The sequence below is a fragment of the Oryctolagus cuniculus genome, chromosome 8, assembly GCF_964237555.1.
Source record: "Oryctolagus cuniculus chromosome 8, mOryCun1.1, whole genome shotgun sequence".
NCBI classification, from domain to species: Eukaryota; Metazoa; Chordata; class Mammalia; order Lagomorpha; family Leporidae; genus Oryctolagus; species Oryctolagus cuniculus.
In genome coordinates this window covers 99,848,724-99,862,940 of record NC_091439.1, presented here as the reverse complement: position 1 = coordinate 99,862,940, position 14,217 = coordinate 99,848,724, and the positions used below count along the sequence as shown (strand labels likewise).

The window sequence follows — 14,217 nt, the reverse complement described above, 5'->3', positions numbered from 1 at the left end:
ACCAAACTATATTATGAACTCAATTTTAAATATAAAACAACTTAAATATGACAAAGTATTAGTAGTGATTGTCATTCATATTTGCATGACTTTTCTTTGTACATTTTGTCTTATATGTTCTTTATGATTTTTAACCAAAAAACTAGCCTAAAGAAAAGAGCAGCTAGAAAGAAGTCAGATCAATCAACTTAATCATGCCAACTTTGTAAAATGCAATGTAAAACACACACTGAAATGTACAGAAAAGGGAAACTTACAGGAGCAGGGAGCAGAAAGAGTACCCAGTAACATCAGGGAGTGACCGATAATCTGACATCCAAGGAGAGGTTGGAATCCAGCTATCCTTGGATTGTGCGATCTGTATAACTGTGTGTATGGAGTTACATTGCAATGACTGGGTAGGCGGATGGAAGCAAAACAACGATTTTCACTTCAGGACCAGTGGTGTCCCAGGATCCCCCTCAGAGATTTCCAACCTGGGTTATCTGAATCCTCTAATTAGAGTGGGGCTTTTCACGGGTTTGGAAGAGTCGGTACTGTGACTTTGGGTCCTGATGAGACCTAATGAGTTAAACTGCACAGGCCCCATTCAGATATGTGGAATGTCAGCAGGGATTTCTTCTCATTTCAATTTTTTGGTTGAACATTCAGAAGCCCTGAGGTTCAAGCAGAAAGATACTGGATGGTAAAATAGATATTTACTTGGAATTAAAAAGTCTCTATTTCCCTCTTGGACTTGCAGCGTGATAATACACAGCAGCACAACTTTGGAATGATGAATTATAAATTGTTTAGACTCTAGAGAAGGCCAGCTTTTAGGTTTTTGTTGTTGTTTTTTGTGTATTTGTTTGAAAGGCTGAGTGAGAGTGAGAAAGAGAGAAAGGAGAGAGAGAGGGAGGGAGGGGGGGAGGGAGAGAGAATATCTTTCATTTGTTGGTTCACTCTCCAAATGACCACAACAGCTAGGTCTGGACCAGGCCAAACCAGAACCAGGAACTCCATCCTAGTCTCTCATATGGGTGGCAGGAGCCCAAGTACTTGGGCCATATTCCAGTGTCTTCCTAGGTGCATTAGCAGGAAGCCAGATTAGAAGTGGAGAAGCCAGAACTGGAAACACATTTTCCAACTTACAGCCATGAGCCTAGTTAATGATGGCAGTATGTTCTGAAAAATGTGTCCCTGATCAATTTCATCATGTGCAAACACTCTGGTATGTACTTAGACAAAGCTAGATGGTGGAGCCTACTGAACACCTAGGCTTTTTGGTCAAATCCATTGCTTCTAGGCCACAAACCTGTATAGCATCTATTCTCCTGAATACCAAAGGCAATTATAACAATTATTATATAAAAATATATATATTTGTATATATAAACCAAAAAGGTACTGTAAAAATAAAACATCAGCGATTTTTCAGCTTCATATGGGACCACCATCATATACAGGGTCCGTCCTTGTTTGAAGTGTAGTTAATGACTACTAGAGAAGATGTGAATCCAGAAGACCACTATAGATACAATTGAAACAGGTGGAACAGGACTAGGTAAGAAAAAAGCAGATATGGACATAAAAATCAAGAAGGCCCTGTGTGTTACAAACCATGCAAGTGATAACAAATGTCGATTTCTGGTTTCTAAAATATTTTTCTTTCCAAAATATTTTTCACAAGAGAACAATCGTCAGCATCACCTGGCATGTGAATACTGAATTCATGCTGATTTGATGAAGCCTTGTTAGATTTAAGTGCACCTTTTTCATGACAAGATAGATTAGTCATTTCAATAGCTAACTTTCATCTTAAAAGTTTTCTGAGGGAAACAGAACCTATGGTATTTACTGAAATTGCAGCAAATTAAGAAAGTCAGAATAACTGTACTTTTTTTTTTTTTTTTTTTTTTTTTTTTTTTTGACAGGCAGAGTGGACAGTGAGAGAGAGACAGAGAGAGAAAGGTCTTCCTTTGCCGCTGGTTCACCCTCCAATGGCCGCCGCTGCAGCGGGCGCACCGCGCTGATCCTGGCAGGAGCCAGGAGCCAGGTGCTTTTCCTGGTCTCCCATGGGGTGCAGGGCCCAAGCACCTGGGCCATCCTCCACTGCACTCCCTGGCCATAGCAGAGAGCTGGCCTGGAAGAGGGGCAACCGGGACAGAATCCGGCGCCCCAACCGGGACTAGAACCCGGTGTGCCGGCGCCGCAAGGTGGAGGATTAGCCTATTGAGCCACGGCGCCGGCAGAATAACTGTACTTTTAATGTCACTAACTAGATAAATAGTTATATTGAATTTGAAATCCTTCAAACTGTAGTATTACAGCTGTGGCATATTTGACCTTTTCATAAACAATATTAGGTCTGAGGGCTTATAGTGAGATTCCAGCATATTCAGGAAAATTAACATTGGTAGATGCAATATTCAACTCATCCTACATTATTAGAAGTTTTAAAGATTCTTCTTTGACTCTTGGTTCTATAGTTGTATGAGTACCATTTACAGTCTGTAAAAAATATGTGAATTTATTAAATATTTAATGGGTAATATGAGCATTCATATTTTACAATAGGTATCAGTGTACATTCATTACTATATATTAAACAGTGAGTGTATCAAACAATTGAGTTGTTAAACAACCAAAGATACATGACTTTAAACTGAACATAGATAACAGATTTTTTGATATTTTAATGTTGGTAAAACGTACAAATCATTTATGGATAGAATCAGTCTTAACAAACGCTATTAAATTTGCTTCAGGAAAATCAAATGAAATAGGCCTGCTGGTGTCAGAATAACAGTAGCACCCCTAATACAGAGGGATGGAGAATTTTCAGAGGTGTGTACATGTTGTTTGTGTGGTACAGGGTACTGTTTGAATCTACTTCAATGGTCAATTTGAAGGAACACTAAAAGAAATTATAAAGTTTGTCTGAACACAGCACAAGAAAATGTGTGAGAAAGAAAGCTTTCCTGGCCTGACTTGATATGTTCTTGGTTTTAGGACAGAAAGTAGACCTGTGAGTAGCTGATGGAAAAAATAATGTCTGCACTAGTTTTTTTGCTACCATAATGAAATATCTAAACGAGTCTTCTTATAAATAAAGGAAAAAGTTTATTTCACATGGTTTTGGAAGTTCAAGAACAAGATTGGGTAGCCCTACCGGCTGGTAACCAGTGAAAGTGGTAGATGGCAATGGCATGACATTGGAGGAATAAGCACATTGCAAACCAAGAAGGCAAGAAGAGACTGGTTCCAACTCAACTTTTATGAGTACCCATCTCACACTAATTCCCTTAGGAAAGCACGCATGCTCCCAGAGGACTAAAGACCTTCCAGTGGGTGCACCTCCTAAATATCCATATTGGACCAATTTTCCACACTAGTATCATTAGTAATGGTTCTAAGCATGAGTTCGGAAACCATAGTCTATTCAAACCATAGCAACATCATAACTATATTTCTAATATCTCAATTATAGTATTTATATATTTTTATTTTATCCATAATAAGAAATTTCAAAATCTCAACAAGCATTCTGGCTCCAGAGAATGCTCTTCTAAAGAGCTAGTCAATTCTTAGACGTAGCAGAGGGATTATCATGTTAAATGCCTTGGATTAAAAAAACTAACCCATCCAGAACCATACCTCTTCCATCCACTCTGTACCCTCTGTAGGCAATACTTTCTCTGCCTTAATCGTCCCTGCCCTGGCTTATCAGAATGAGTCAGTCCTAAACTATTTGCCCTGCTCTGCCTTGCATTTACCACAGAAACCACAATTTAGGTCCTGGTTCTGACTTTACTCTCACTCCTCTTTTGCCTCCAGACATAAATCCAGTGTTTTACCCTGTCTACATAGGGTGTCATATCTCCTCTTTCTAGGGCCCATGAGTACAGTAAACTGTTATTCTGAGATGTTTCTGTATTTCCCCTTTTGCTACTAGATGATTGACCTTCATATAATATATACAGGAACTGGAACAAATAATGGATATAGGGTTCCCAAAACCAAACCTTAATCTTACAAAGAGAAAACAGCTCATTAACAAAAACAACAACCCTGAAAGAGTCACCAAACCACAACTAAAACCAACTGAGGTTATCTGTAATACTTATGGCAACAAGATATGGAATGTGTATCAACTAGTGAAAGCACACATATGTCAAAGATCTGAAATACAAAAGTATTATACTTTGTGAAATTCAAAAGTCAGAGGATTAAGAATTACCAAAAGAAACAAGGAGTGAAACCTGGTAAAAGAATTTTGGTAAGCAAGATTACTGGGATTTAATATGCTACTGTTAGTATCACAGTCATCAGATGTACCTGAAGTCACTCCTTCCATTGACATAATAAGAATTCAACTTTTCAAGAATGAGTTGTTAGAAGCTTATCTTTTTTTTTTTTTTTCTGGTTCATGCAGGTCTTTCAAGGCACAAATCTTGAATACTTATGACTTTCAGCTGGCATTGAAAATCATTTGGGACATTTTGCTTCATTTTTCAGCAATGAGTATACTCCTAACATGGCTCAGAAAATTAACTGATTTTTTGTTGTTGTTGTTGAATAGATGTTCTACCCTTTGACACAGGACAGTGCTATTGATTTTCATTGCGGAGTCAGGTATCGGGTTCCTGTGAGAGCCTGCATTATTGTCGACTCTGAAAGATGTGGTAAAATTCCCAGAAACCAGCAAAGTCTTCCCCAGAGCCCTGGATCTTCTGAACACGCCAGCTGCTCTCGATTTCAGGTGGGATCACATTCTTACAGAAATGGAGCTTTGAGCAAATGGAACTTAAGAGAAAAAGTGTATTTTGTTCTTGTGGTTGGGCTTTTGACCTGCCCTTTGCTTCCTATTAGCTGAAATCTAAGAGTGTCTACATTCTTTACTAAAATAATTTGCATTGCTGCCAATCAATATGAGCCTTTTGTCTCCAGGACCAGGAAGTTTTCCTTTTGAAAGGTTTTCCTCAGTGAAACTGCCTGAGAGTTATGCTGGTTTCCATGCTTCCTCTGTGAGAAGCCTCAGCTGGGATATTCAATAGTGTTGAACAATTGAGACGGTAACCCTTCTAGGCTCAGTGTCCTAGGACAACTGACTTCCCACACTAGGCCATTAGTTACTGCTATGCCTCTAGTATTCCTGGCATTATTCTGCCCTGATCTCCATTTTTCAGTCATTAATAAATTATGATATGCTCTACAATTATTTTTGATTCAGAGTCTTTGAAGAAAAAATATGTAATCACAAGAAAATAAAAGGGATTACAAACCTCAGATACTAACCCAATACACATGTCTGGATTTATTATTGTTTTATAACATCACATCTATTGTTAATTCATATAGTGCGGAGATTTAATGAGCTCTTGGATTACATGTGCAATTAGAAATATTGGTCTATCATTTAAAAATAAAAGCATCAGAGTAAAATATTTTCATAAATTTTTACTTATAAAAAGAGAAACCGTATTATCCTAGTTATATTAAAGATGACAAATACATCAATGGATCCATGACACTCCCAACCTACAGAAAATTAGGAGGGAAAGATCAGAAAGCTTATGAAAAGTACATATTACTGGAAAATATTTGTTTTGTATCAAAAATAAATATATTTTAAATATACTTTCAATGAACTTTTTGAATTTCCCTAGCACAAATATTTTTATCTACATTATTATATATAAAAGATATTCCTGCCTGATATACCAGGTACGTCATGATATTGGCACAAGTGGGTCTACACATCCAATAAAGCACAGTGTAAGTCAATGAAGATTTCTTAACTGCTATGTAGTACTTCTTGAAAATCATTCCATGTATTCTGTGACAGCACCAAAAAGTGTTTTATTTAGAGAATGCATATTTATGGGTTGGGCATTCTATTATGCTTCTGTTAGAACTGCTAACATGTTTAACCTTCTAAACTATCAACATTAATATGCATAAATGGACAAGGAATTTCAAATGGAGTTGATGCACTGCTCATCTTTAGTTCCATAATTCATGAGGCATTCATTCAGTTACATTACGTGTGAGAGCCACACAAGTCTTTGTCTTCTAAATACTTACTGGCAGGAAGAAGACAGAAAATATGTATGCTACATCCTATACTATGTGGTTTCAAGTGTTAAACTCCATGAGATATACTGATACTGTTCGAAGTCTTCAATGGAAGATGAAAGTGCTTGGGCGAAGGAATGGAGGAAGGCTGTATGATAAACTGGACGGTGCAGGTCTTGACATACGCATAAGGCTTCGATTTTGAGAAACGGTAGGAAGCTTCTTCTGTGATAATGTTGGATATGAGTAAAAGTGCACAGTGAGATCCTCTTTCTTCCCTCGGGTCCTGGAGTTTTTGTGATACTGACCTTATCTTCAGGTTCACGTGCCAGCTCCTACTGTGCTGGGCCTTAAAATGTAACTTTTCCATCTCTTCAACTTTAGTGAAGGTCACAGTGCTGGGTGTCAAATTTCTGTGAGACCCTGTGCTATGTGAGCTCTGACAGTGAAGAGCATCAAATCAGAGCTGGGTTCAATGCAGTGGCTACTCTCCCATGGGTAGATTCATAGCTGTGCAGTCTCCTGATACCTCATGGCCATTCCTTCTCAGATTGTTTGGCTGGAAACTCTCCCAAGGGCTTCCCAGGGCTCTACACAACAACTTCATTAGTTTTAGGACTCAACCCAATGATGTCACTGTATTTGTGCCACAGCATTCTTCAGTCTTGTGTCTCAAATGGCACAGCAGACATCATTTTAACAGGTCGAACTATCAGCACCTACATTTTGGATTTTTGTTTTAAATATATGGAACCTTTTAGTTACTTGATCTATCTCTTTTGGATTAAATTACTTTGAATCTGGCTTTTGCCATTTGCAACCAAAGAATTCTACAAAAACAAAATAAAATATAACAAAACAAAACCATCACACAGCAGTATCATTGGAAAGGCAGTTTGAACAACATCTTCAAAATTCTTGATCTCCAGATCTGCTCCTTCAGTCATACAGTAGACATCCCCTGGGACTCTTCATGACTATCTGTGTATTAAAGCCAAACACATATCTCTAAAGGCAGACATCATATTAATGATCAAATAAAAGCACTTCAGTGGGAGAGTAAAATGTTAAGGGTTCACAGAGGTGACACTAACCAGCCTTCACAAAATCAGGACTGCTAATAGATCTAGGGATATTTGGATTTTGTGTGATTTTATAATAAATGCAATTTGCCAACTATAATATTCTAGTAACAGGTAAAGGCAAAACCATTAAGATTCAATGTATTTTTAGGCCGGCGCCGCGGCTCACTAGGCTAATCCTCCGCCTTGCGGCGCTGGCACACCGGGTTCTGGTCACGGTCGGGACGCCGGATTCTGTCCCGGTTGCCCCTCTTCCAGGCCAGCTCTCTGCTGTGGCCAGGGAGTGCAGTGGAGGATGGCCCAAGTGCTTGGGCCCTGCACCCCATGGGAGACCAGGATAAGCACCTGGCTCCTGCCTTCGGATCAGCGCCATGCGCCAGCCACAGCAGCCATTGGAGGGTGAACCAACGGCAAAAGGAAGACCTCTCTTTCTCTCTCTCTCTCTCTCTCTCTCTCTCTGTCTACTCTGCCTGTCAAAAAAAAAAAAAAAGATTCAATGTATTTTTTAGTTTATGTTAGCATAATTACATTGACATTAATTTCTAATTGACATTTAATCCTATTACTGATCAGTTTGGAAAAATTTTAAATGTTAGTACAACTGTTTTTAACAGAGAATCAGAGGCTTTGTACACAAGATTTCAAAAGTTTGAATGTCAAATGTTCTGGGGAAATTATATAGTGAAGATCAAGAACCCTAAAGTTAGAGCAGGGTTCAAGACCCAGTTCCTCACTGACTAGTTGTGTACAATAATCTATCTTCTAGACACTTTTCCAAGGGAAGAGTGGGGATAAAAATCTCCTCTCTACTGGTCTGTGACTTATACTCTTGCAGAAATGAAATGTCAAAGTCAATAAAAGACATAGGCAAGTGCTATGTAACAGCAATCAAAGATGAGAAAACAGATCTGGCATGCAGAGGAAGGAAGCATGGGTCAGAAGCTGAGTAAGTGCACTTGAGAGGATGTCACTGAGCACAGAATTGAAAGAAGTGAGGAGAAAACCATGCCTTTCTCCAGGGTCAGTGAGTTTTGGGCAACAGGAAGAGTCGGTGCCAATGTCCTAGGCAGTGGCCAATTTAACAACGTTTAAACAGCAAAGAGATACTGGTATCAGTATCTACAGATTGAATATAAAACTGGCACTGAGATACTGCTTGGGAAGCCCATAGAAGAAGGACTAGCAATAGGGCAATATGTAATTATAATGTAATAACCATGCTACTTGCATCAGGCAAAGTGGCTTCTCTGAAGGCTTTAGAACATTTCAGACCCATTGAAAAGTACTCCTTTGAGAAATTACGATGCAATGATGTCAGTTGTAGGCAGAGTTTTGGCCTTTGCCTAAATTAAACAGTTGCATTCAAAACAGTTGCATAATTATTTTATTTGGCTCCCAATGAGCTTGAAGAAGACATTTTATATCCTAAGGATTTTACTCTTAAGCCATTGCTTTTGTTAACACAGGAACTGGGACAGGCATGTAATAAGAACTCAGATATTTCTAGAAGTAATGAATAGAACATCATGTTGGTACAAATGAGAAAAGTTACCACGAAAAGAATGATTCCAGTCTTACTTAAATTCTTCACTTCATCCTTGTTTTAGGCCTCAAAAACAAGGCTGAAAACATCTGGGGCAAAGGATATTGATTTTTTTTTTTTTTTTTTTTTTGTCTTCCATGAATGCGACTTACCTTGGTTTTACATGCAAAGGGGCTTAGTAAATCTTTATAATGGATGATTATGCAGAAGCCGTCATTTACAGCCTGTTTTACTCTTCAGGGAACTTGAAAATAATTACAAAAAGACTAAATTTTAATGTGATTTTTCAAGTAACAAAAACATATAAAGAAGTATTTTATGAGTCTGCTTGTTTCTCTAAGCTTCTGACATGGTCTTAGTATCTTAATGTAGACAGGCTAGCTTCCAAATAGAGTAATAGAGTATCTACTGACTACTGAAGAATTTTTGCCTCTGCAAACTATGAGACTTTTTCAAATGGATCAAGTTTCAGTTGTTTAATGGAGAGCCAGGGAAATAGGATTTAGTAGTTCTATGCCCTGGCACAGGATTTCAAAATGACCAGGGCATACAAAGGAAGACATTTTGCCTGGAAAACAATAATTTCTTGAGGTCTTAAGCTACCCCTTAGACTAAATGTATCATCTCAAGAATATCATAGCAAGAAAGTTGCATATGAATAATAGCCTTAAAGTCACATTCAAGGCCATGCAGCATAAAGGGATCATTCATTCTCCTAGGGAGATTTTTTCTGGTTTTTTTTTTTTTTTTTTTTTTTTTTGTCTTCCAATTTCAAAGTTGGCAAGAAGCTTTACCTTTTTTGGTGTTTATAGGAAAGAATATGTGCAATATAGCAATATAGGTAGCAGTGTGTATCATTTTTCTTTTCATAAATATGTGGGATTAATCTGAAATGAAAGAAAGCTCAGGCATTTTCTTGAAATATAATTAAATTCATGAATATGAAATAAATGAGCAATCAAAAATAAAATATTATAAGTAGTGGTTAATCTCAATACCTTGATATTGAGGAAGAATCAAATAAGAAATAGATTCTGTACACTAAAAGATGATTTGCTTTGTATTTTCTATACCACTAAAGCCCATGATTTTGAGCTTTATTTTAGACTATGAAGTACCCAGTACTTAACATTCAAATTTAGGCTGTAAGATTCAAATGTGAACACAGAGGGGGAAAACCTCCACTTCATCAAAGGAAGCTCAGAGACCAGAAAGGGCACAAACACTTTCTCAGACATTACCTGGAAGAGCTTGGAGATGAAAGAGCGATAGCTTAAAGAATTATATCTATAAAGTTGTTTCTTCACAAAATTATGATACCAGAAAATTATCAGTGACCAATGTCTCCATTGACAAAAGAAAAAGATTAAAGAGCCATTACAATAAGCCAGCCATGTGAAAGGGTTTAACTTATATTCATCCTAAGATAATTAGTTTATGGTTTGCTGAGGGCATATCAATTGTTTTGTAATCCCACAGAAAAATCATTTAAAGATAATTGGGAAAAAACGTAGTGAAAGGAGAGTTTGAACCCTGCAGAAAATGCTATGTAATAATGAAAACCTTTAAAACAGACAGCCACTTCGCCATTTTTTAAAACGAGTCATTTGCTTCAAGATTGATATCTGTCTATGACATTTTAAACTATGTGTAGGTATGAAGCTTCCAAAAGATTTCTACATAATCAACTGAAGCCTCAAAAAAGAATTAGAAAGTCTCTATATTGACTTCTTTTTTTCTCCTTGAATGCATTTTATCATTTAAAAACTAGAGTATTTTTTCTTTAAAATGGATACAAGTATGCAAGAACTTAAAATTCTTTTTCTTCTGGTCTAAATAAAAATATAAATTGCCAATGAATATGGATCTAGAAGATATGTTTTCTCTTTGGTCCAAATAATGACAGAAATCACCAATCATTGTTACATACAAGTCATATTAATGTTTTACTATATATAAAAGTAAAATAAGGTTATAATGTACAGATAAGTCAAATTATTTTTAATTAAAAGACGTTACCTAGAAGTAAATAGTTGGTTTACAATATAATAATCAGAAGAAGAAAAGTGATGAAAGAGGGAAAGCTCAAGGTGAGAAAAGTGTCATAACATTTTATGTATGTGGATCATATTTTGGAACAGAAAGGAGAGAGGATCACACAGAATTCAACTTCTTACATCATTCTTTGGACTGTCTTTTATTCTATAATATGGTAGAACTCATAGTTTCCCAATTTTGCTTAGATTTTGGCTATATTTTTTCATTTAGCATTCTTCTTATTTGACAAATAACTGCATTGAGTCACAGCAATCTCCCTCCAATAGTGCAGGAAACACAAGATTCAGTCAAAAATTGCAATGTTCATTGCATCCAATGAGATGGGAAAGTCTTTCAAGAATCCTGTCATTTAGGTTTTGAGTAAACATAGGTACATCTATTGCAATCATCAAGTAATTTGTTCATAGAGTAAAACAGAATAGCCAATTATATTTCTATCATATAACACATGTCCCCTTAAGTTCAAGAATATAAAAATGAAGCAGGGAAAATTTCTTGCAAAAAAATTTGCTTGTAAAAATATTTAAGCCTCAGTTTTTTTTCTTTTTTTGTTTTTGGTGGTGGTGGTGGCCCTGGGGATGGGGTAGGGGGTTGAATTTGCTATCTTGTCAACTGTACAGTTTTTATGACAAGATTGGAGAAATCCGCTTATCTTCCAGAAAGCAGGGTCAGACTGGACATTCTTCTCAAGTTACTACAGAGATCAAGGGATCACACCCTGGGTTCCCTGGGTTGAGTAGGCCTTTTTTTTTTTTTTTTTTTTTTTTTTTTTGTAATATTTGTTTGTTTAGTTGAAAGGCCGAGCAACAGAGACAGTGACAGAGAAGCAGAGGAAGAACCAGGTAAAAAGAGATGTTTCAACTGTTTGTTTACTCCCCAACTGGCCTCAGTAGCCAAATCTGGGCCAAGCAGAAGCAAGGAGCCAGGGACTCCAACCTGGTGACGGGGCTCCAGGATCCAATGCCTTCCCACTTGCATTAGCAGGAAGCTGGATCTCATGGGGTCTAGCTAAGACTTGACACAGGTACTCCCCTCACATGCTGGCCCCTGCTTGGTCTTTTTTTTTTTTTTTTTTTTAGATTTTTTACTTATTTATTTGACAGGTAGAGTTTACAGATAGTGAGAGAAAGAGAGAGAGAGAGAGGGGGAGAGGGAGAGGGAGAGGGAGAGGGAGAGGGAGAGGGAGAGAGAGAGAGAGAAAGGTCCTCCTTCCATTGATTCATTCTCCAAATGGCCACAACGGCCAGAGCTGCACCGATCCAAAGCCAGGAGCCAGGCGTTTCTTCCTGGTCTCCCATGCAGGTGCAGGAGCCCAAGCACTTGGGCCATCCTCCACTGCCCTCTCGGGCCACAGCAGAGAGCCGGACTGAAAGAGGAGCAACAGAGACTAGAACCAGTGCCCATATGGGATGCCAGCGCCGCAGACAGAGGATTAACCTAGTGTGCCACGGCACTGGCCCTCCTGATTGGTCTTAATTGTCCTTAACAGACCACAAACTTCTCTCTACCCAGAATTCTAAAGATGCATAACTGCCCTTCTCATATTAAAAGTAAGCAATGGATCACTAAATATATTCTTGAGAAACTTCCAACAGTCTTAACAAGAACTAGAAGAAATAGAATTTTCAGCTACAAAGAGAATGTTAAGGGAGTAGCAATACATTATGAAAATAAACTGTTACTTTTGTAATTTAAGTATATGGCCATAAATCTTTTTGGGTCACAATACAGTGTATTGAAAAGTGCCTAATTTTGTATATTTATGAGTTGAAGAGGTGCTGAAGAGCCAACAATAAATGAATAGAACAGTAACAAAATCAATATGAATATTGATTTCCTGACCTTCTTTTGGGAGCCTTTCAGTACATTTTCCCATTTTTGTCAGGTTTAAATATTTCCTTGAAGATTTTCATCAGGTTTTCTTTAATGGTCTAACTCGAAATACCTTTTCAAATGGACAGCTCTCATTACTAAATATCCCTTCTACCAGTGGCCTGGATAAAACATATGAAGATGTGTTTGTTGCAGCTATAGAGCATACCTATTTACATATTTACTTATTTTGTTTTATTTTTAGGGAGTCTGATTATGTTTAGCTCAATGTCAGAAAATGGCTTGTACTAAAGCTCTCCTTTGGATTTTTTTAGTTTTGTTCAAAAGCAAAAATGTAGATATGTAATACACGTATTCATGTATCTATGCATATGACATTCGATAAAGTTCACTCTTAAATCAGTATACACCATGACTGATGTATTCCGGTTAAACTTCAGCAGCGGAAAATAAAAGCAGTCACTGAAAGGGCTTGGTTATTTCCCCAACTCCTTGTCTGCCAGGACAAGGAGTTCTGTCCATCAGGCTGTAGGAACAGATGCTGCTAACCAGTATCATCAGTTCTATCTCAAAGGTCTACTGGTCAGAGATATGGACCGTCTTGAACACTAAAGAAAACTAAATTAGGCAAGTATATATACTCTCGAGACAGAAAATAATCCAGAATGAGAAGTAAACTACATCAGTAAAAGAGATCGAATTATGCTAATAACAGAGTAAACAATAACATGTTAACACTACTCTTAAGAAGAGAGCATCCCCGGAGAGACAATTCCTGTGCTTAAAAAAATTAGCACTCACATGCACAAGATAAGGCTTAGGAAGTAAGTCATACACTGGGGTTATCTACTGCATGCCTTATTTGTTTTGGGATGTGCAACAGAACCAAGTGGTCAGATCAAGGTAGGGAAGGGATCAGCTGCAAAATTTCAGAATCATAGCTTCCTCTCTTACCTTCCACTGAGGAGGAAGCCGATAACCACTGCCAACAAAATGACTCCCACTGTCACGGACACAGCAATTATAGGAATCTGGCTTTGATCGCTGGATGCTGCAACTGCTGATAGGAGACACAGAAAATGGAGCTTGTGGTTAAAGTGATCATCTGCATTCAAAATAAAAGCTGCTTAATAGCTGGCAATCAAGTCATGGTCCCAGCCCTTTACCCACACATGACTGAGATTCCCCCCTAATATCTTTTCTCAAAAGTATGTAATTGAAAAGTCATCTTTAGGAGAAAATATTTACACTTCAAATAGAAATGCAAAACCATCACTAAATTCAGTGATAATTTCTTTGTCTTCACAAAAAAATGAATGCATATTATTTTCACAGTATCCATCTAGCGGCCTTAGGTTTGCAAGATACAATGGGACATCCTGCTTGGCTTGAAATACCTTTATCCAAGAAGGAGGTGTTAGGTATGTAAGATTTGACAATTTTAGAGTTTGCATGCTGTTGTTGTCTAGAAAAAAAAGAATGTGATTAATTCAGATGGGATTTTTTTTCCCCAGAGACATAGCTTGAAGTCTAAAATAATGGGGCTATGAACTCATTGAAGTTCAATATAATATCACTGTTCTGAATATAATTTAAAAGAAAACACAATTTTAAGCAGAATATAATCAGTGAGTGAGATCATTT

General features: G+C 37.5%; 1 protein-coding gene across 11 annotated transcripts in view; it reads right to left on the bottom strand.

Moving 5' to 3' along the window:
• EPHA5 (EPH receptor A5) overlaps positions 1-14,217 on the bottom strand; it is a 368,448-nt gene that overhangs the window by 77,012 nt on the left and 277,219 nt on the right. For 7 of the 11 annotated variants that reach the window (XM_008267805.4, XM_008267806.4, XM_008267807.4 and 4 more), the window contains one exon: positions 13,528-13,633. In XM_008267805.4, coding sequence (XP_008266027.3) covers positions 13,528-13,633 — 106 coding nt within the window. The remainder of the gene's footprint in view (positions 1-13,527; positions 13,634-14,217) is intronic. The other 4 variants (XM_017347528.3, XM_017347529.3, XM_017347531.3 and 1 more) reach the window with 1 other exon arrangement.